Raw genomic sequence first — 22,230 nt, 5'->3', positions numbered from 1 at the left:
CATATCCTATGGAACTGGGCCCCTTGTGTCACAGCTCCCCAACCCCAGAGGCTGGCATCCGTTGTTAGTAGAATCCACGAGTGGATATTTAAATTCCTGCCTTCTACCAGGCGAGGAACTTGAATCCACCATAATAGAGAAATCCGGGCTTCCGAATATAAGGTCAGTACCTGATACATGTGAAAGTGAGACCCCGACCACTTGTCCAGCAAATCCAGCTGAAATGGTTGGGCATGAAATCTGCCATATTGGATTGCCTCATAAGCAGCCACCATCTTGCCCAGCAATCAGATGCAGAGATGTATGGATACCTTGCGAGGACGGTGCACTGAGCGGATCATAATCTGGTTAGCCAAGGCCTTGTCCATTGGAAGAAACACCTTTTGAGACACCGTATCCAATATCATTCCCATGAACTGAAGACATTGGGTCGGTTCCAGATGAGATTTTTGAAAATTCAGGATCCACCCATGATCCATAAGTAGGCGAGTCGTCAGATCGATGTTGTGCAGCAGACGCTCCCTGTACATGGCCTTTATCAGGAGATCATCCAAGTAGGGGACTATGTCTACTCCCATCATGTGTAGTTGCAGCATCATCTCCGCCATGACATTGGTGAAGACCCTCGGAGCTGTGGACAGGCCAAAGGGCAAAGACTGGAAATGGTCATCCAATATGGCAAACCTGAGGTAAGCCTGATGAGGGGGCCACGTGGGAATGTGTAGGTAAGCATCCTTGACATCAAACGATACCAGGAACTCCCCCTTCTCCAGACCGGACACCACTGCCCGCAGGGATTCCATCTTGAATTTGAACACCCGTAGATACGGGTTTAGAGATTTTAGGTTCAAGATCGGTGCACCGAACCATCTGGCTTTGGAACGACAAAAAGACTGGAGTAGAAACCCCTGTTGCATAATGGAAGAGGTACTGGAACCACCACCCCGCCCACAAAAGTTTTTGAATAGCCTCTTGCAAGGTAACTTTTGCTGTGGGTAAAACTGGCAAGTCCGATTTGAAAAATCTGTGAGGAGGAATTGCTTGCAATTCCAGCCAGTATCCCTGGGAAATGATGTCCCTCACCCAAGGATCCTGGCAGGTCTTCGCCCACATGTGGGCAATGTGTTGAAGGTAAGCACCCACCGGAAAGTCACCTTGCCACTGAGGCCAACCGTCACGCGGAAGGCTTAGTGGCAGGGGATATGATGGTCTGGTCCAGGGAGGCAGCAGCTGCAGGTTTATGGGACTTACCACGAGATCCTCTGGGAGTGGTGGAGACCCCTCGGCCCCTGTCTCTGAACCATGCCACACGAAAGGACTGCAAGGAGGGTCCTGTGTAAGAATGTCTAGCAGGTGGCACAGCCGACGGCAGATAGGTAGACACCCACTGTTGTCTGGGAGATCCATTTATTTAATTTGTTGCCAAACAAGGCATCACCTGTAAAGGGAAGATTTTCTACACCCTTTTTGGAATCAGCGTCCACTGACCATTGATGTAACCACAGAGCTCTGCATGCCATAACAGCCATAGCAGTAGTGCGGCCATTTATCTTACACAATTCTTTTATAGCCTTGCTCATAAAATTTGCAGCATCCTGTATATGTTGCACAGATTAATGACCTCCTCCTGGGGCAGAGAGTCTAAACCATCAATAACAGTATCAGACCACTTGCCTACCGCCCTGGAAATCCAACCGCAAACAATTGTGTGGCACTGTGCTATGCCTGCTGCCGTATATATTGCCTTGAGAGTGGTCTCAATTTTACGGTCAGCCGGCTCTTTTAGGGATATAACCCCAGGCACCGGCAGTACCAATTTCTTAGACAGTCTGGATACAGACGGATCGACTGACGGGGGTTTTTCCCATACCTTCCTGTCCTCCGTTGGGAGGGGACAAGTAGCTAAAAACCTCTGAGGAATTTTACATTTCTTATCAGGGTTTAACCATGCCTCCCTGGCCAGGGAGTTTAATTCTTTAGACACAGGAAAAGTCTTCGGTCTAACATGTCTTTTTAAACTATGAAAAGACATTCCCAATCTGCTCACTACAGCTCTCTCTTATGCAAACTCATGTATGTTTTTTGATGTCATGATTGGCTTGTAATTTGCATTGCATGTGCGGGGAAGTTGCACAGTGAAACATAGTTTATTATTGCATGCTCTCTGGTGTTTACCTCCTTTGATCATTTGGCCATTGTGGTCAGGTGTCCTATATATTTACATTTAGTGAGGTGTAGTTGTGGTGTAGAGGGCAGTGTGTGATTCCTGATTAGTAAAAAAAACAACCAAACACTGAGCAACATCCCCAAACAGGTTATTTCAACTTTAAACTTGTCATTTATGTTGTACGGTCTAGACATGGCTACTAATAACAAATGCACAGACAAAATTCTTAAATCTATGTGTGCAAATGCTAGGAGCTTAGGAGACAAAATTCCAGAGCTAATTGCGATAATGACAAGGGATAACCTGGATTTTGTGGCAATTATAGAGTCATGGTGCAATGAGAATCATGACTGGGACATAACTATACCAGGATACAATTTATTTAGAAAGGATAGAATAGGAATAATAGGAGGAGTGGTAGCAATGTATGTGAAAAAAAGCATAAATGCTACTTTAATACAAAATATTGAAGACAAAACTGAGGCCCTTTGGGTCACCATAGAAACCAGGGAGAAGGACATTATTCGCATTGGGGTGATCTATAGACCACCAGGCCAGGGGCAGGATTTGGACAGGAACCTTTTGTTGGACATCACTAAAATGGCTTTAAAGGGAGAAGTCATAATCATGGGAGACTTTAATTTACCTGATGTAAATTGGGAGGGATCTTTTGCAAGTTCTGCTACAAGTGGCAAATTTCTACATTCCTTACAGGGAGCATCTCTCAAGCAATTGGTGAGGGAGCCCACTCGCAAAGACTCAATATTAGATTTAATTCTTGCAAATGGTGATAGGATATCCGACATATATGTGGGTGAGCACCTGGGATCCAGTGATCATCAAGCAGTATGGTTTAGTATAAAGACAGGATCCAACTCCTGTCACACAAAAACAAAGGTGTTGGATTTTAGAAATGCTGACTTTGCAAAAATGGGGAGATGTTTAAGTGATTCTTTGGTGGACTGGAGGAACTTGGAAGGAGTGCAGGAGAGGTGGGAAAAACTGAAAAGTGCAATACTAAGTGCAACTGACCTTTGTATCAAAATGGTTAGGAAAAGCACCAGGAAAAGGAAGCCAGTGTGGTTCACAAAAGAAGTATCAACTAGTGTGAAAGCAAAATAGATGGCTTTTAGGAAATACAAACAGACTCAAAATAATAACGACAAAGAGGTGTATCTTGACAGACGGAAGGATGCTAAGAAAGTGATTAGACGTGCAAAGGCAGAAGCTGAGGAGAAAATGGCCCTGTCAGTAGATAAAGGGGGCAAAACTTTTTTTAAGTATATAAGTGAAAGTAGAAAATCAAATGGAGGAATAATAAAACTTAAGACAGAGAGTGAGCATTTGGTAGAGGGAGACAAGGCAATAGCAGATCACCTAAATAATTATTTTTGCTCAGTATTTACTACAGAAGAAGGGATGGGGCCACAGTTAAGTTGCAAGGGCATTCATAAAAATAAGGCTAATGAAAGTACATTAACAGAGGAGAAGGTCCTAACAGAACTTTCAAAATTAAAAGTGGATAAATCAATGGGACCAGATGGGATACACCCAAGGATACTCAAAGAGCTAAAAGATGTGCTAGTTACACCTTTAACAGAATTATTTAACCAGTCACTAAATACAGGTGCTATTCCAGAGGACTGGAAAAGAGCAAATGTAGTTCCACTGCACAAACGTGGAAGCAAGGAAGAAGCAAGTAACTACAGACCAGTAAGCCTTACATCAGTAGTAGGGAAAGTAATGGAAAAACTATTAAAAGAAAGAGTTGTGGAATATCTTAAATTAAACAATTTACAGGATCCAAAACAGCATGGATTTACTGGTGGGAGATCATGCCAAACAAATCTTATTGACTTTTTTGACTCTGTGACGAAAATAATAGATCAAGGGGGAGCTGTAGATGTAGCATATCTAGACTTTAGTAAGGCATTTGATACTGTCCCACATCGCAGACTGCTAAATAAACTTGAAAGTGTGGGGGTGGATTATAAAACAGTTAAATGGATGAGAACCTGGTTGCAGGATAGGAAACAGACAGTTGTAGTTAATGGAGTGCAATCTACGGAGGGAAATGTTACCAGTGGAGTACCCCAGGGATCTGTGCTTGGTCCAGTTCTCTTTAATATCTTTGTTGGTGACATTGCAGATGGTATTGAAGGGAAGGTATGCCTTTTTGCAGATGATACAAAGATATGCAACAGGGTAGACACACCGGAAGAGGTAAAACAAATGATTGATGACCTAGGTAGGCTTGAGAAATGGTCAAGAATGTAGCAACTACAGTTTAATGCTAAAAATTGCAAAATCATGCACTTGGGTCTCAAAAACCCAAAGGCTAAATATAGTATCAAGGGTACTATGATGCATACTACTGAGGAGGAAAGGGATTTGGGAGTCACTATCTCAAGTGACTTAAAGGCAGGAAAGCAATGCAACAAAGCAATGAGAAAGGCAAGTCAGATGCTTAGTTGCATAGGGAGAGGAATCAGTAGCAGGAAAAAAGAAGTGATAATGCCACTGTATACGTCATTGGTTTAGGCCCATCTGGAATACTGTGTCCAGTTCTGGAGACCCTATCTCCAGAAGGATATAAATACATTAGAGAGTGTACAAAGAAGGGCAACTAAAATGGTGCATGGCCTACATCACAAAACTTACCCGGAAAGGCTAAAAGATCTTAACATGTATAGTTTGGAGGAGAGAAGGGAAAGGGGGGACATGATAGAAACTTTCAAATATATCAAGGGTCTTAACAAAGTTCAGGAGAGAAACATTCTTCAAAGGAAGAGAAGTATTAGAACTCGAGGACATACACTGAGACTGGAGGGGGGGAGGTTCAGGGGAAATTTAAGGAAAAATTACTTCACAGAAAGGGTAGTGGATAAGTGGAAAAGCCTCCCATCAGAGGTGGTAGAGGCTAAGACTGTAGAGCAATTTAAACATGCTTGGTATATGCATATGAATATCCTTACAAAGAACTAAGGTTCAAAAAGGGTTGAGATTGCCTAAAGGATAAAAAAAAGGGGCAGACTAGATGGGCCAAGCGGTTCTTATCTGCCGTCAAATTCTATGTTTCTATGCAACATTAAAGTACAATGTACTTTAATGTTACAGTACTCCTCATCTGGTTCTGCTTCCTGATCCAGTATGGGAAGAACCTCTCTTACAGCAAAAATGAGGGCCTCCACCCCAGGGGACAGAGAGCTGTCCTCATCCATATCATCATCATCATCCTCCACATCAGGCTGATCAGAATCAGACTGGAGCACCTGTGGCAGTGAGCGTTTATATGAAACCAACAGAGGGGGCTGAGAAGCCTTTCTGATATCTGCTGCTTTTGCCATACAATCAATAGACAGTTTTAACACCTGTCTTGCCTTCTTCACTGCAGCTAATTCTGAATTTACATTCTGAATTATGCTTTTAAAACTATCTAGCCAGTCAGGTGCTGGTGAATTGTGTCCCTGAGGAGAAAAGGAGCACTGTTCACACATGACAGACCCCACTGAAGAAGGGGTAGAGCAGTGACGTGCGGTGGGGTGAGGCAAGTGAGGCAGAGCCTTTCCTGCCATACTAACATTTGTGCCAACGTTTTGACTGTATAAAGTATATGGAAAATACAAAGAATTTGTTTGAATTATCTTCTTTGTATTATTATAATAATTTTTATAGCCAAAACTCTGGAGTGAAAAGTCTATGCCTCACCTGCTTATCTTTTCCACACATCTCTGATTAACACTAACCAAATTTCCAGGAGTTTATACTGCTGCACCTGTGTATAATGCCCAGATGTACCCTTTGGCTCATATATTGCATGTAAATCTGGCTCTGGTGCTAGCCAGTGGCTCCTAAGCCATTTAGCTCACTGCACGTCCCTGGGGTAGAGTTATAAGCAGCACACATAACAATGTCAACAGACATCTCTACACAACTGTAATACAGTACAGCTCACTGAAAACCACCTCCACACAGCCCCTAGAGAGCCCCTGGAGTGACACCAGCACACAGAACACAGCAGCGCAGTGTGAGATTTCTGAGTATAACCTGATAGAAGTGCAGCGGTGGTACCGCTGGTGTGCTCCCCCAGTGCTATGACCCCCTGGTACCAGTACAGAGTCTGTAACAGCGTGCGTCTCTGGAGGAGCAGCGTGCACGCAGTCTTGATGACCCGCAGCAACAGGAAATTGTGCCTTCCCACCTCTGGTCCCGCACCGGGAAGCTCGCCCCCTACAATGGCACGCGGTCCCTTCAGTTTTATACCGCCCATGTTAACAAACATATATATATATATATATATATCAGTACACACAAGCCCTAATGGACAGTGAGCGTTGCGGGGCATGAGCCCTGAGCCAGCCTTGTCCACGGTGGGCACCGCAGCTTGTGGCCCATGACCGCTGCTTGACATGCCGCCAGAACCGCACCTGGGGTCTGCTAACTGGGACCCCAGTGTTAACACTCACCGCACCAATCGATCTTCGGCATCTGTTAGAGGGAGGCGGCTAGCTGCTGGTGTGGGCACACACACTAACGGTGTGTGAACAGCACCTCAGGAGCTCAGTGTCCTGTCAGCTGGGAATACGAACCATTAACCCTCAGGAGGTTGGTTTTGTCCCCAATCTAAATAAAGAGCTTGGACTCCAGAGAAATGCACTCGGCTCCTTGGGCACATTTTTCTAAACTGAGTCTGGTAGGAGGGGCATAGAGGGGAGGAACCAGCACACACATACACACACTAAAGGTTTTAAAATGCCAGGCTCCAGTGGACCCAATCTATACCGCATGGTACTAAAGTACAGATTCCCAGTTTCCACTAGGACACTACAAAAAAAATAATAATAATAATAATAATAATAATTATAGATAGCACTATTGAATAGGTTGAACCCTCTTTGCTAGTTTTTCACTAATAATACAGATGTAGCCACCTTTATCTTGACTGTTTCTCCGCCGAGACGGGCGTTTAGTCACGCTAATGCGATAGCTGAGTTTAATCACAGGCAGGCGCGTTGAGGCGATCTAGATACTCATCATGCATTACACATCTCCACCACTGTGTGGCTAATGCTCCACTAATCCAGTACTTTCGATCGTACAGTATAGCGGCGGATTGATCTACAGCTCTGGCAATACTGTAGGCGTAACGGGAGGCGGTGGAAAAAGTATGGAGTACTGTATGTGTATGGAGACGCAACTACAGTAATTGTGTAAAAGGAAGAATGTACAGTACAATGTATAAACACCGTGCTTTTAAAATATATGAGCGTCTGAGTTCGCTAATGCATAATGGGAATGGAGGACTAGCAGAAGGCGGAGGAAAACACAGTGCTTTACAAATGCGAGCGTCCGAGTCCTCTAAGGCATAAACCAACAGCAATGGGGCGGGGGCCGGGCGCTGTTTGCAGTACTTTCACACATGAAATTGGAAATCTCTCATGAGGCGTCTTGGGCTAGGGGTGAAGGCTCCCACCTCCCTCGCTGGGGGTCCAGGGTTCGAGACCTGATGTGCTTTCTTTCTTTTTTTTTTTTCTGTAATAATGCACTGTATTATTTTATTTACATTGTAAGACAGTCAATGGAAGGATGCACACAGGTTTCACATAAATCAAAGTACATCTGCAGGAGCGACTCTTTACGCTAAATGCAACCTACAGTACAGTACTGTAAGTGAGCAAAACAGTACTACAGTGGGCGTTTGTGTATTGCACATGACCTGCATTCCCTCCCTGTCTACTGCATGATTTGTGCAGGCTCCCATGGGGGAAGGGCAACAGGCTAGCAGGAGGCGGAGGAAAACACCGTGCTTTACAAATGCGAGCGTCCGAGTCCTCTAAGGCATAAACCAACAGCAATGGGGCGGGGGCCGGGCGCTGTTTGCAGTACTTTCACACATGAAATTGGAAATCTCTCATGAGGCGTCGTGGGCTAGGGGTGAAGGCTCCCACCTCCCTCGCTGGGGGTCCAGGGTTCGAGACCTGATGTGCTTTCTTTCTTTTTTTTTTTTCTGTAATAATGCACTGTATTATTTTATTTACATTGTAAGACAGTCAATGGAAGGATGCACACAGGTTTCACATAAATCAAAGTACATCTGCAGGAGCGATTCTTTACGCTAAATGCACCTAAACAGCGGGAATGAAATGAGTGTATTCTGACGCTACCAACTGAGCAAAACAGTACTGTAGATCTTCAGCGTTTGTGTATTGCACAGGACCTGAATTTCCTCCCTGTGCAGGCCCCCAGGGGGGAAGGGCGATGGGGGTAGGGGGGAGACGATGAAAAATACTGTGCCTTTGAAATGCAATTACATGAGCGTCCGAGTACACTACGGCATACTGTAAACCAACACCAATGGGAAGGAAGTGCCAACCTTATTTTTAATGTGTTCCCGTGACATTCACTGTAACATTTTTTTTTTCTCTCCAATACAGTACATCCAATGGAAGGATGCACACAGGTTTCACATAAATCAAAGTACATCTGCAGGAGCGATTCTTTACGCTAAATGCAACCTACAGTACAGTACTGTAAGTGAGCAAAACAGTACTACAGTGGGCGTTTGTGTATTGCACATGACCTGCATTCCCTCCCTGTCTACTGCATGATCTGTGCAGGCTCCCATGGGGGAAGGGCAACAGGCTAGCAGGAGGCGGAGGAAAACACCGTGCTTTACAAATGCGAGCGTCCGAGTCCTCTAAGGCATAAACCAACTTTTACTTTTTAGCAAATTTTATGGAAATTTTGCACAATTGAAAGTGATATTTTCTTGCATATGTCTGGAATGTTTCGAGATATCTCACACCTTACAAATAGCCTATAACATGGTGCACCACTGTATCCAATACTGTGGCATGAGATAAAGGGGTCAATTACGCATACAGCCACTCTTACATTTTTTAAGAGAATGTTTAATGGTGACACTAAGGATTTTTTTTTTTAAAGGCTATACCTAATTTCAATCATGTGGCTTCCATTAAATATTACATATAACGTAACACAACATTGCACAGGGTCTGGGACTCCGGGTCGACAACTAAAAGGTCGAAATATCGTGGTCGACACCAGTTGGTCGACACACCTTAGGTCGACATGGACAAAAGGTCAACATGGACAAAAGGTTGACAAGAATAAGGTCGACATGGAAAAAGGTTGACATGAGTTTTTAATGGTTTTTTTGGTGTTGTTTTCTTCGTAGAGTGACCGGGAACCCCAATTAGTGCATGCTTCCGGCATGGTGCCTTTGCTCCGCTACCGCTTCGCTCGGCACAGATTACCGTTCCAATCGTAGTCCACGTGGATCGTTAAGTATGAAAAGGTTCCAAAAAAGAAAAAAATCGTGAAAAACTCATGTCGACCTTTTTCCATGTCGACCTTGTTCCTGACAACCTTTTGTCCATGTCGACCTAAGATGTGTCGACCAATTGGTGTCGACCTAAGGTGTGTCGACCTTTAGTTGTCGACCTGGAGTCCGGATACCATTGCACATGTATTAGTTCTTAAGCTAAGGAGATACAGCAATGCCTGACTTGGAGAAAGTAAGTGATCGACTTACCACCATTTGCATCTGAGGATGCAGATGGGAGGTGTTAAAATTGACCCAATCCACACTGCAATAATTGATTACATCGCACAGATATATCAATTATCGCATGCAGGGACAGAGGGGGTCATTCCGAGTTGTTCGCTCGTTATTTTTTTCTTGCAACGGAGCGATTAGTCGCTAATGCGCATGCGCAATGTCTGCAGTGCGACTGCGCCAAGTAAATTTGCTATGCAGTTAGGTATTTTACTCATGGCATTACGAGGTTTTTTCTTCGTTCTGGTGATCGTAATGTGATTGACAGGAAGTGGGTGTTTCTGGGCGGAAACTGGCCGTTTTATGGGTGTGTGTGAAAAAACGCTGCCGTTTCTGGGAAAAACGCGGGAGTGGCTGGAGAAACGGAGGAGTGTCTGGGCGAACGCTGGGTGTGTTTGTGACGTCAAACCAGGAACGACAAGCACTGAACTGATCGCAGATGCCGAGTAAGTCTCGAGCTACTCAGAAACTGCACAGAGATGTATTTTCGCAATAATGCGAATCTTTTGTTCGCAATTTTAAGAAGCTAAGATTCACTCCCAGTAGGCGGCGGCTTAGCGTGTGCAATGCTGCTAAAAGCAGCTTGCGAGCGAGCAACTCGGAATGACCCCCAGAGCTTGCAAGCAAGCTCTGTCCCTGTGATGCCACTCTGCAGCATTATCAGAATATTTTTTGTATTTGTTGCCCTACCCCCCCTCCCTGTTGCAACTACCAACCACATGCCCCTCACCAGTGAGCATTCTCACCAAACCCAGGGATTGGTGGCTGGAGTTCCTGGAATGCTGCTAGTCATTAGGGCTCCCTGCTGCTGTGACCTCCGGTGCTGTAAAGTTAACTGCCGCTCTGCAGTATCACTTTACTGCACTCGAGGACAGAGGAGCAGCAGGGAGCCCCGATGACCATCAGCACACACCGGAGCACCGATCACCGGACCTTGGGGAGGTATGGTTTGTTTGTTTTTTTACTTTTTTTAAAAAAATTTACACAGTGATCGGCTTGTGTGTCTATCGGACACACAGAGCTGATCACACTGCCAGCTGTCTAGGAGCAAAGAAAGCTGTGCAGACGTACACAATCCACAGTGAGCCCTGTAATTACGCCAGCAGAAGCTGGCGTTATTATCACAGGACTCACTGCAGTGTTTTTTTACTCTTTTTTTTAGTACATTCAGTCAGATCGTATTTCCAATTATAAGTATTGGATGCGATCTGGTTACTAACAAAAAGTGAATTAAAGGGTTTGGAGCAGTCTTCCATGAAAACTTCTCCAAATGCCCTTTAATACATTCAGGTGATACTAACCTAGGTGGTCATTCCGAGTTGATCGCTCGCTAGCAGTTTTAAGCAGCCATGCAAAAGCTATGCTGCCGCCCACTGGGAGTATATTTGGGAGTATATTTTAGCTTAGCAGAAGTGCGAATGAAGGGATCGCAAAGCGGCTACAAAATATTTTTTTGCAGTTTCAGAGTAGCTTCAAGCCTACTCAGCGCTTGCGATCACTTCAGACCATTCAGTTCCTGATTTGACGCCACAAACATGCCCTGCGTTAGCCCAGCCACGCCTGCGTTTTTCCTGGCATGCCTGCGTTTTTCCGAACACTCCATGAAAACGGTCAGTTGACACCCAGAAACGCCCTCTTCCTGTCGATCACTCTGCGGCTGCCAGTGCGACTGAAAACCCTGTGTAAAACGATATAGTTCATTGTTAAAATATGCTGTGCGTGCACAGCATTCGCATGCGCAGAAGTGCCATTTTTTTGCATCATTGCTGCACAGCGAACGAATGCAGCTAGCGAACAACTCGGAATGACCACCATAATGTGAAAAGGGTGTGAAAATTCCCTTTTTCACATTATTTTAGTAAAAAAGGTTAATAAATATGCTCCTATAAGTGAATCTGTGTTGTACAGTATGCATCCCAGCTGTATTCCACTTGTAGATAAGTGGATGTAACTGGGCATTCACATTTACGTGTGATGAGGACATTTAATAGAGTGTAGTGGAATTGTCGACTATTCAAAGGTCATCATATAGGTATAATTGCCTGCTGGTTATAGGCATACTTCCATACTCTCTTGGAACGTCAAGGAGACTGCAAATCTTGGGTAGCTCTTCAGAATGCCTGGAAGAGTTGGCAAGTTTCCCAGAAGTAACACATCGGCTGCCCACTTACCGAGTGAACAAAAAGGCCCTGGCAGTCCAGCTGGTTAATGACATGATTTGCTTTATCATGTTTCCTCTTCCAGCTTCACATTTCCGGTAATCACGCTAATATAGCTTAGGTGGGGCCACAATGATGTGATTGCGCCCCCACATTGCACCCCCACCTGGCTGGAACCTTCCCGGACAGGACAGCCAACAAAGATAGTTGCCAGCTACTATTTCCAAGCATCCAATGTGGACGCTTTGTAAATTGGGCCCATATTGTTTAGTTGTGTTAGTTAATGCGTATATGTAATGGACGTGAAGCTTTCTTTTCTTAATCACTGAATGCCGTGTTTGCGGTTTGACTATTAGGACTGCATTTTCAAGCCAGAAGCTCATACAAAAGGTATTTCTTAAGCACCAACACAAGATAAAGAAAGTCATTGTGTGGGTGCAACAAGAGCCTAAATGTTATGTTAAAATAAATGTTCTTTATTTTTATACATATTAAAATTATATATAAAGTATATCAGCCATATGTGAAATATGTTAAAAGAAAGTGATAAAGAAACAGAAATGTGTATTAAAAATCCTAAATCAACTGTGGCTGCTGTCTTATGATTTAATTCTTCAACATTAAAGGCATAATAGCCCTTGTATAAATGCTAATTATCATCGAATTCAATGTTATATGTATTTTGAAATTAAAGTGTCAACATCTATCTCCTACATTATATGTGAGCAGTCAAATAAAACAATTTCTGTCCAATTGACTACTGTTTATTGTCTTCTCACATTCAGGAAGATGTATCACTTCCTAGCTAGTGTGTAAAGTAACATTGTTATTTTAATTATGTACAATGTAATATGTATCAAATGCATTTATAGCTATAGCCCAGGTCTCGCAGTGTGCAGTGTATAAATTCACCTCAATAATTAAGACATGAAATATATTCTGCCATTATTAGACAGTATGTATTATATTTCAATGATTATCTCTCTACGGACCTTCTATGGTCATAGGGGGTCATTCCGAGTTTATCGTAGCTGTGCTAAATTTAGCACAGCTACGATCATCTTCCCTGACATGCGGGGGGACGCCCAGCACAGGGCTAGTCCGCCCCGCATGTCAATCTTCCCCCCGCACAAATACAAAAGCATTGCATGGCGGCGATGCCTTGTATTTGAGGAGTAACTCACAGCCAGCGCAACTCCTGCGGCTGGCCAGGAGTTAATTGTCACTGCCACTGGCCGCAGCGGCTGTATGAGATGTCATGCAGCCACCACGGCCCCCCGCCCCAACGGTCCGGCCACGCCTGCGTTGGCCAGACCGCTCCACCTAAACGGTGGCTTATTGCCGCCGTTCATCCCCCTCCTGCCCAGCGACCGTCTCTGTCTCAGAGGCGATCGCTAGGCAACGAAAGCTGCCATGCGCCGGCGCACCGCGGCACCGGCACATGCGCAGTTCCGACCCGATCACTGTGATCGGGTCGGAATGACCCCCATAATTCCAAGTGATATTCTTCGGTCCCAATGCAAATATATGTGGGAGGTGAGCCCTATATTATATAGCTGGTATATTGTATATCTGTGTACGACTGAATCTCTGAATCTGTACACAAAGTGCTACAATGTAGCAGCCGCAGACTGCTGTTTTTCCAATACAAATTCTATTCTGCTCCGTTTAAAGACTCAGGGGCAGATTTACTAAGCTCGGTGAAGTGAAAAGTGGAAGGTGATAAAGGACCAGCGAATCAGATACTAACTGCCATGTTACAGGCTGGGTTTCAAAAATGACAGGAGCTGACTGGCTGGTGCATTATCACCTTTCACTTTAACACTTCACCGAGCTTAATAAATCTGCCCCTCAGTAGTCACAGACAGTATACAAATGTCATATATCAAATGAATCAACAGTCTCCTTGTGTGTCCTACTCACAGCGCAACTCATTTTTGGGGTAAAAAATAAACCTGACAGAGTTGCACGGTACCTGGTGATTCACTCTTGCCAGGCATCTCACGCTGCATAGTGTATTGAGGCTAGATGAGGACACAACTGTAGCTAAAGTGCCCCATACACTAGAGCGATAATGCCCGATTTCAGCCCAATTCGGGCATTCAGCCTGATATATCGTCTGAAATCGGGCATTTTAGAGGTGTTCCCGAACCGATACGATCCGCGTTCCCGTGAGCATCGGATCCTCCAGATTGAATGTGCTGCACATTCAATCTGGTCCGATCTGGGGGCATGGCTTGGGATCGCCCAGGATCGCCAAGATATATCGTATGCAAATGGGAAGCATCCGATGTATCTTAGCCGATCATGCCCCTCGGGAGGCTACCAGGGTGTTCGCCTGCGATCACCTCCGACATGAGATTGTTCTAGTGTATGGGGCCCTTAACAGTTGCCTCTAACTCTGGATGAAAGAAAAAAAAATAGGAAATCACACATTTGTGAATTACACATAAGAATAATAGAAGCCCACAGATATAACGCTAACATTTTTCATTATTTATCTGATTAAGCCATAGATGTGTCCACTTACATCTAACCTCCCTGCACGTTAAACAGCTCTTCTAGTCACATCATACTGAGGCGTGACTCGGTAGCGCAGAACGTCTTTACATGATGTTTTCCATTAAAATGCATCTTACTTACAAATGCGAACAGGACACACAAGCAGTTTATGCTGATTAAAATTAAATATGGCTTGCCTATGTTCTGTGTGCGAACGTGATTGTATCTGCATATGAAATGCTACGCTACAGTGTTTTACTAGTAAACACTTTAATGTACCATTTCTACTGAGATGCAAATATGACGCATTTTCGCCAAAAAGACGCACGATGCTAACGGAGTTGCACGGGACCTGTCAGCCCACTCACGCCAGGCAACTCCCGCTACATGGTGTATTGAGGCTACATGTATGAGGACACATCTGTACAGCATAACAATAGAATAATAACATACTGTACATCAACATACATGGACCATATCAGTACAGTAAGTGGAGGAATTAAAGAAAATCCTACCTCTCCTCCTTAGTGAGATTTGTAAGAGCAGATGCTCTTCTGGATAAAATAAAACTGAAATATAGAAAAACAGACGTTATCATAAATTATATGATCAAGCTTAAAACAGAATATTCTATATTTAATATACTGTCCGTATTTATTTTTTCTTATAATATTCAGTTTCATTTAACATAAACAACCTTATCAAGAATAACATCATCAGCCACATTTCTGATTTTATTTTACATTTCATAATATAGTAAACATGTCTTTTGAACAATTGTTAATCCAAATAAAGTTTATTTTTAGTTTGTGCATCTATTTTTACCCTTTTAATATAAAGAGCATATGTCTCAGTTGGGTGTAGTATGTGATGCCGGTGGTCGAGCTCCCGGCGGCCAGCATACTGGCGCCGGAATCCTGACCGCCGGCATACCGACAGCTGGGCGAGCGCAAATGAGCCCCTTGCAGGCTCGCTGCGCTCGACACACTGCGGGCACGGTGGTGCACTATGCGCGCCATGCTATCTATTCTCCCTCCAGGGGGGTTGTGGACCCACAAGAGGGAGAAAAGCTGTTGGTATGCCGGCGGTCGGTATTCCGGCGCCGGTATGGTAATCGTCTGGAGCCCGGCCGCCGGCAACCTGAAGACCACATGTCTCAGTTACCTGTATCAATTATACCTGAACCACTGCGGTGCCAATGGGTAGCAGATATTTTTGAAAAAAGCTACAGTACATTATCAAAAGCAGAGAAAAGGACATATTTATTAAAGCTTGGCGAAAGATAAAGTGGAGATAAATAAATTACCAACCAATCAGCCCGCTGTCATTTATCAAGCATAGCCTGTAAAACTACCTACGATGATCGGCTGGTACTTTATCTCTCTCTACTTCATTTCTCTCCAAGATTTGATAAATCTTGATCTCAAAGAAATCTGGTATAATTTTTCAACTTCTCTATAAATTTGAATATAAATTATTTATTATTTATTTATTTAGAACTGATTTATATGCTTGGTAGCATTAATTGAAGGAGTAAACAGCCTAATTCATGTTTGTACACAATGACAATTTTGTTTCACAATGGAGCGATTATCAGCAGACTATGCATGTGCTATGATCACGCTGCGCACGTGCCAATGTACCTTGTGCTAGCACTAATATTTTATATGCAGAGTAATTGACTGGAATGGACCATTTTGGGGTGTAAACGTGGGAGTGGTGGCAAAAACGCAGACGTGTCATTGTAATTTTTGATGCATGTATCTGCTTCAGCTACGATCACGCAGGCAGCAACGGCGCTACCGCCGCGGCCATTCTGTGTAGCCATAGGTCAACCCTAAGAGTCAATGTTCCTCATTACTGCATTCATGCTGCATATGAGTATGCAACTGCAGAGGACTTTGCATTGGCTCCAGTGGACGTCTATCTACTGTACTTTGCTGGGTGGCAGGTTCACCTGCAATGATTACCAGTTCTGTAACATAGAAAACGCAGCTGTGTATGTATTTGTGTACAAACATGATTTGGGCACAAAAAGTGATAATAAAGGCTGCCTTTTAAAACCTGTTTGAAAAAATTCTTATTAGAATAAAAATTCAGTGACGTGGTATATAAACATGATCTACTATATACAAGCGAAAATTTGTCCTTCTGTCTTTCTATACAAATCCACAGTTTACAAGCGAAGATCGTGAACTTTTACATTTGAGCGTATTAAAAAATGGTGGAGGCAACTAAAACAATTAGAAATCACTAGCACCCCTAGGGGGAGACAGCAGCACAGAGTATATCAGGAGACAGCATAACTCTGGAATTGCTCGACCAATGTACTCAAAAATTGGTACACATTTGCCTTACAATCTGGGAACAAACACTGTGACAGTCAGACCCCCCTAGCACCCCTAGGGGTGGGACAGCAGCACAGAGTATGTCAGCAGACAGCATAACTGTGGAAGGATTGGAGCAATTTACACCAAACTTGGTACACATCTGACTTACAATCTGAGAACAAACTCTGTGGGGGTTAGACACCCCCAGCACCCCTAGGAGTGGGACAGTAGCACAGAGTATTTCAGGAGACAGCATAACTCCCGAATGCCTGGACCAATTTACAACAAACTTGGTACACATATCACTTACAAGCTGGGAACAAACACTGTCAGGGTAAGACACCCCTTGCACCCCTAGGGGCCAGGCAGCAGCATAACTCTGGAATGCCTGGAGCAATTTACACCAAACTTGCTACACATATGACTTACACTCTGGGAACAAACACTGCGGGGGTAACACAGCACTAGCACCCCTAGGGGTGGGCCAGCAGCACAGACTATATCAGGACATGCAAGTTATGTCAGTGATGACATGGCTGCATGTGACAGGAACAGTGACATGATGTGAGGAGGGGAATGCAGGTAGCACAATAGTGAAAGTAGCATGGTCCCCCAGCAGCACAGAGTATATCAGGAGATACATAATGTGCTGCGTTATATAAGAAACTGTAAAAAAAATCGATAATTTCACAGGGGCACTGACATGATGTGAGGAGGGGAATGGAGGCAGCAGGAAGCCACAGACTGAGAGTTGTATAGTGGGATGAGCAGGGTCCCTTGGGGGACCAAAAAGGGGTCCAGCCACTGGACAAAGTGCATCAGGAAACCAAGATATGCCTATATACTAGATCTCCAACCAATGTAAATTAACGAACAACTATCATTCTAATTTACCATCCTCATCCCGTAGCGAAGCACGGGTATTCAGCTATCTACAATGTTATTTATACTGTGTGTTTAATATTTAAACTTTTTTTGTAAACAGACATTCTTAAAATCCCGGACCATGCCGGGTACTCCAGCTAGTAATTAATATAAAGGCCCATACACACGGAGAGATTCGGGCTATGCCCGATTCTCACTATGCGACAGGGGCTAGGTCGGCACATAGTCAGTATCGCAAGCACATTCATTATGTGCTTGCGATACTGACTATGTGCGATTTTGGCTAAGTGTCAATTTTGACTATCTCTTCTATAGAGAGAGTCAAAATTGACTTGCCTGCACAGTCTATCTATTCTTGCGATGCTGACCGCGCGGGGCCGCACATCGGCACTGAATCGGGATTGCAAGGTGACTTTCACCTTGCGATCTGCACTAACTTTTCTTACGATTTTGACTATATAGTCAAAATCGGAAGAAAAAATCTCACCGTGTGTACACACCATAAGACCAGCAACATTACATCTGTAAACACAACCAAATTATATTGTCAGCATTTTCTTACCCCATTATGGCTGGACACGAGCCATCAGGTTTAGTATCATCTAATGCAATCTCAACTGGGGCATTTTCATCATCAATAAACATTGCTCCACTGTAATCTTTTGAGAAAGACAAAAAATATTAAATGGTTTACAAACAAAAAGGAAACATTTGCAGTTTGAAGGCAGAATGAAATGATTAAAATAGCTTTTTCATTTTCAACCATAGAAAATCAAATCAACAGGATTTGCACATTTATCTTTTTCTATTACTGCATCCTGCTAACGTGCAACACTGGAAATTAAATATTTTGTTACAGTAAAATTAATTAAAAATGTTGTCAAACCATATTTTACAAACATATGAAACCTAACATATGTAAAATAACTAACATGTCTCTTTTAACAGTAACAGTTGTATAACAGATGTATTGAAGCAGCAAACCCACACAGATTTTTTTTTGTTCTGTAATAGCATATTATCTTTTCAGAATGTGTGGGATAGAAATATATCTTACTACATATCATCTCCTTTGCAAAATCTCTCTAAAGTGTAACATGTATGGCTGCCAGGCACAATCAGTGTTCTCTGCATGCTGTTTGACAGTAGAGCGGTAGGAGATGTGAAGGGGGCGGGGGTGGTAGACGGGGGTTACAGTATATGTTAAGGTCAGAAGGGCAGTCCAAATGTGCCCTGTGACTGTGGTTGCCATGGTTTTTACATGACAATATGCAAACTGTGCATACAGTAATTATAAATTATTAATAGCAGACTGAAGAAGCAAACCAAGGAAAAATGTTAATTACCAAACTTCTTTTTACAGCCACAGTGATTTACATTTAAGAGATCTCCTAATTTTTGTAGGTTTGCAGCTTGAAGTTTGATATGATAGACAGTAAAAAACAAAGCAAAAGCAATGGAAATAACACAAACATATAGCTGAACACTCATATACATGTTTGAATTGTTTATTTACCCAGTTTTCTCCAAAAAGGTTCCTTGTAGTACATCATGCACTTTATAACAGATCCCATTGGGATTTTCTGTATTAACTGATTTCTAACTGGTGGGAGTTCTGGATTAAAGTGGATCTTCATAGTTAGACATGGTGGTATAGCACTGATAACATACTTGCCCTGCAAAAAATATATATTATAATCTCATAATTATATGTTACACTATTTGCTATAATTATAAATGAAAACATTTCTGAACACAATAACTTGATGAGTTACGAAGTTCAGACTTATCAAATATAAACTTATTTTTCACATTAAATCATCTCTCCATGCATGTTTCATGAAAGTATATTAAAATCCAATTAACAGAAGAATAAATCTATTGTAATAAATTATTAACCAAATATTGAAAGATGACAACCAAGAAAATTTAGAACATACAATTCACTCTATACTTTAATAAATCAGCAATGTTTTTGTAGCTTTATATTTATACTAGTTGTTCTACCCATTCTTTGCACAGGAGTTTCTGATTTTCACAGTTGTAAATATAAATTTGTGTTAATTTGGTAAATCTATAGAGCTGTAAATCTGAGACGTCTTAAAGTAATATATATATTGGTAGATGCTCAATTAGCTTAGTGATATCATTCAGGTGCTCGAAAGGGAGGGGTATTTCTGAGCAAGAAAAAAAGTCATTTGGTTTCCCCCAACACCCTGAATGATAACAGTAACCAGATATAAAGCCCACATAATAATAGAATTCAGAGATCTTCGTTACACATATTTGCGCAAATGTGTGGTTAAGCCCCAAAGCCGCATCAAGGCGTCTCTATATATTTGGGGTCCCTAGCGCTATATCTAGGTGCAGGGTGTGGCACCCCAAAACACCAGCATAAGCCAGAAAGCCCAGCGTAGCATACCAGTGAAAAAACTATAGTGTTAATAAATTAGTATTTAGGAAGCCGGAGCTATAGAGAGGGTGATATAAACATGAAATGTAATTAAAATAGAGAAATAGTGTTAAAAAATGAATAAGTAAATATTAATCCACTGTTCTTGGCGTTACCCGAGGAGCACCTGTAGCAGATATGGTAAAAAGCGACAGAACCATTTTTGTAGTTTATTAAATTCTACACACTGGAGGTACAATCCAAATTATGATCCGATTGTCCATTTGGGTGGTATCGTTCACGTAACGCAAGCCACGCATCAGTAATGACATCATTATGTCAACCCCCTGTTCATCCCCCTAGGAGAGGTTTATGAAAATTCTAATTACACAGTTTTTCTATTTCCCACCTGATGAATACCTATGTTAAATTTCAGCTTCCTAACATATCGGGAAGTAAGAGAATTAGGGGTCTATTTACTAAGCCTTGGATGGAGGTAAACTAGATGGAGATAAAGTACCAGCCAACCAGCTCCTAACTGTCATTTTTCAAAACCAGCCTGTGACATGGTAGTTAGAAGCTGATTGGCTGGTACTTTCTCTCCATCTACTTTCTCTCCATCCAAGGCTTAGTAAATAGACCCCTTAGTGATGAGTCAGTGAGTGAGTGAGGGCTTTCGCATATATATAAATATATAAATATATATATATTAGCTTCATTGGCTCCATTTCATAATAAGATATACACACTGGCAGAACTTGTTAGTAAATGCAGATGTTTTCAGCCAAATTAGCCACCTAAACAGTAGTTCTGAATGACAAATATCTAACACCATAATAATATACGATTGGGTAGAATGGAAATCATGTCCGTGGCTGACCCAAGTTGTGCATCTATGAGGCAACTGACTCCTCTGAAACCAGGAATTGCACCCAGTGCATTTTTTACTTTACTGTCATGTGATTTAACGAGAGATGAGCAGGTTCGGTTTTACTCGGATTTACCCGAATCTCCTTATTGGCTCACGGACGTCACCTGTTTTGGTTAGCCAATAAGAAAAATCCAGAAAAAAGAACTTGCGATAATTCTGGCGTTAAGAAAATCCAAATCCGCTCATCTCTAAATTTAACCTTCCACAGGTAAAGGCACATCTATTCTACAGCAAGTACGTCATTAAACTAATTTACTTACATGATAGACTTCATGGTTTAAGGCCTCCACAATGACATTTTCACCTGACTGATCAAGTCTGACCACCGGTCTCTGTAACTTAACTCGATCTTGAAGCTGTTCCATTAATTTCTCACTAATCTGGCCAGCACCTCCAATGAACTTTCGCTCCTTGAAATAAAACGGTCATGACTTTGTTAAATGCACAAAAGCAGTAAAACTTACAATATAAACATTAAACATTAATGAATACAATTGTCTCTCTGTCTAAACTTTCATATAATCAGTTGCTTTTTCTGTCTAGCACAGGTGCCATCTCCCATTGCAGCTCTCGTTAGCTTCTTTATGCATACACACAATCTCTCCTCACCCTCAGCCAGTGCTGCATGGATGTAAGGACTATTCCCTCTTGTCTGCACCTGGAGCCTGTGGCCTATACCCCAGCAGGAGGGGTACCAAAATGAGAAACACAGACTTGGGGCGTGGATAAAGAAGAGAAGGAGAGGCTGGGGAAGAAATGAAAGAAAGACAGGGGGGACAGGCGAGAAAAAAAATCCATGCAATACCAGATACTATAACTAGCATACCAGTAAATGACAGGCTCAAAATACAAGTCTGTGTGTGTGTGTGTGTGTGTGTACACACTCATCAGCCTTAACATTAAGACCACCTGCCTATGTTAGCAGTAGATCCTTTAAGTCCTGTAAGTTGTGAGGTGGGACTTGGACTTGTTTTTCCAGCACATCCCAGAGATACTCAATCAGATTGAGATCTGGGTAATTCAGAGGTCCAGTCAACACCTTAAACTCTTGTCACATTCCTCAAATAATTTTTGCAGTATGGCAGGAAGCATTACCCTGCTGAAAAAGGTCACTGCAATTGTTGTACTTGGTCTGCAACAATGTTAAGGTATGTGGTACTTGTCAAAGTAACATACACATGAAAGCTAGGAACCAAGGATACACACAGAATATTGCCCAGAGTATCGCATTGCCCCTACCGGCTTTCCTTGTTCTCATAGTGCATCCTGGTGCCATCTCTTCCCC

General features: G+C 42.8%; 1 protein-coding gene across 1 annotated transcript in view; it reads right to left on the bottom strand.

Moving 5' to 3' along the window:
- LOC135049248 (amine oxidase [flavin-containing] A-like) overlaps positions 1 to 22,230 on the bottom strand; it is a 261,522-nt gene that overhangs the window by 101,029 nt on the left and 138,263 nt on the right. The window contains exons 7-10 of the mRNA XM_063955623.1: positions 21,206 to 21,355; positions 19,139 to 19,298; positions 18,185 to 18,281; positions 14,923 to 14,976 (exon numbers count right to left, since the gene is read on the bottom strand). Coding sequence (XP_063811693.1) covers positions 14,923 to 14,976; positions 18,185 to 18,281; positions 19,139 to 19,298; positions 21,206 to 21,355 — 461 coding nt within the window. The remainder of the gene's footprint in view (positions 1 to 14,922; positions 14,977 to 18,184; positions 18,282 to 19,138; positions 19,299 to 21,205; positions 21,356 to 22,230) is intronic.

The sequence above is a fragment of the Pseudophryne corroboree genome, chromosome 2 (assembly GCF_028390025.1).
Source record: "Pseudophryne corroboree isolate aPseCor3 chromosome 2, aPseCor3.hap2, whole genome shotgun sequence".
Classification (NCBI taxonomy): domain Eukaryota; kingdom Metazoa; phylum Chordata; class Amphibia; order Anura; family Myobatrachidae; genus Pseudophryne; species Pseudophryne corroboree.
This window is presented reverse-complemented; position numbering and strand designations above follow the sequence as displayed.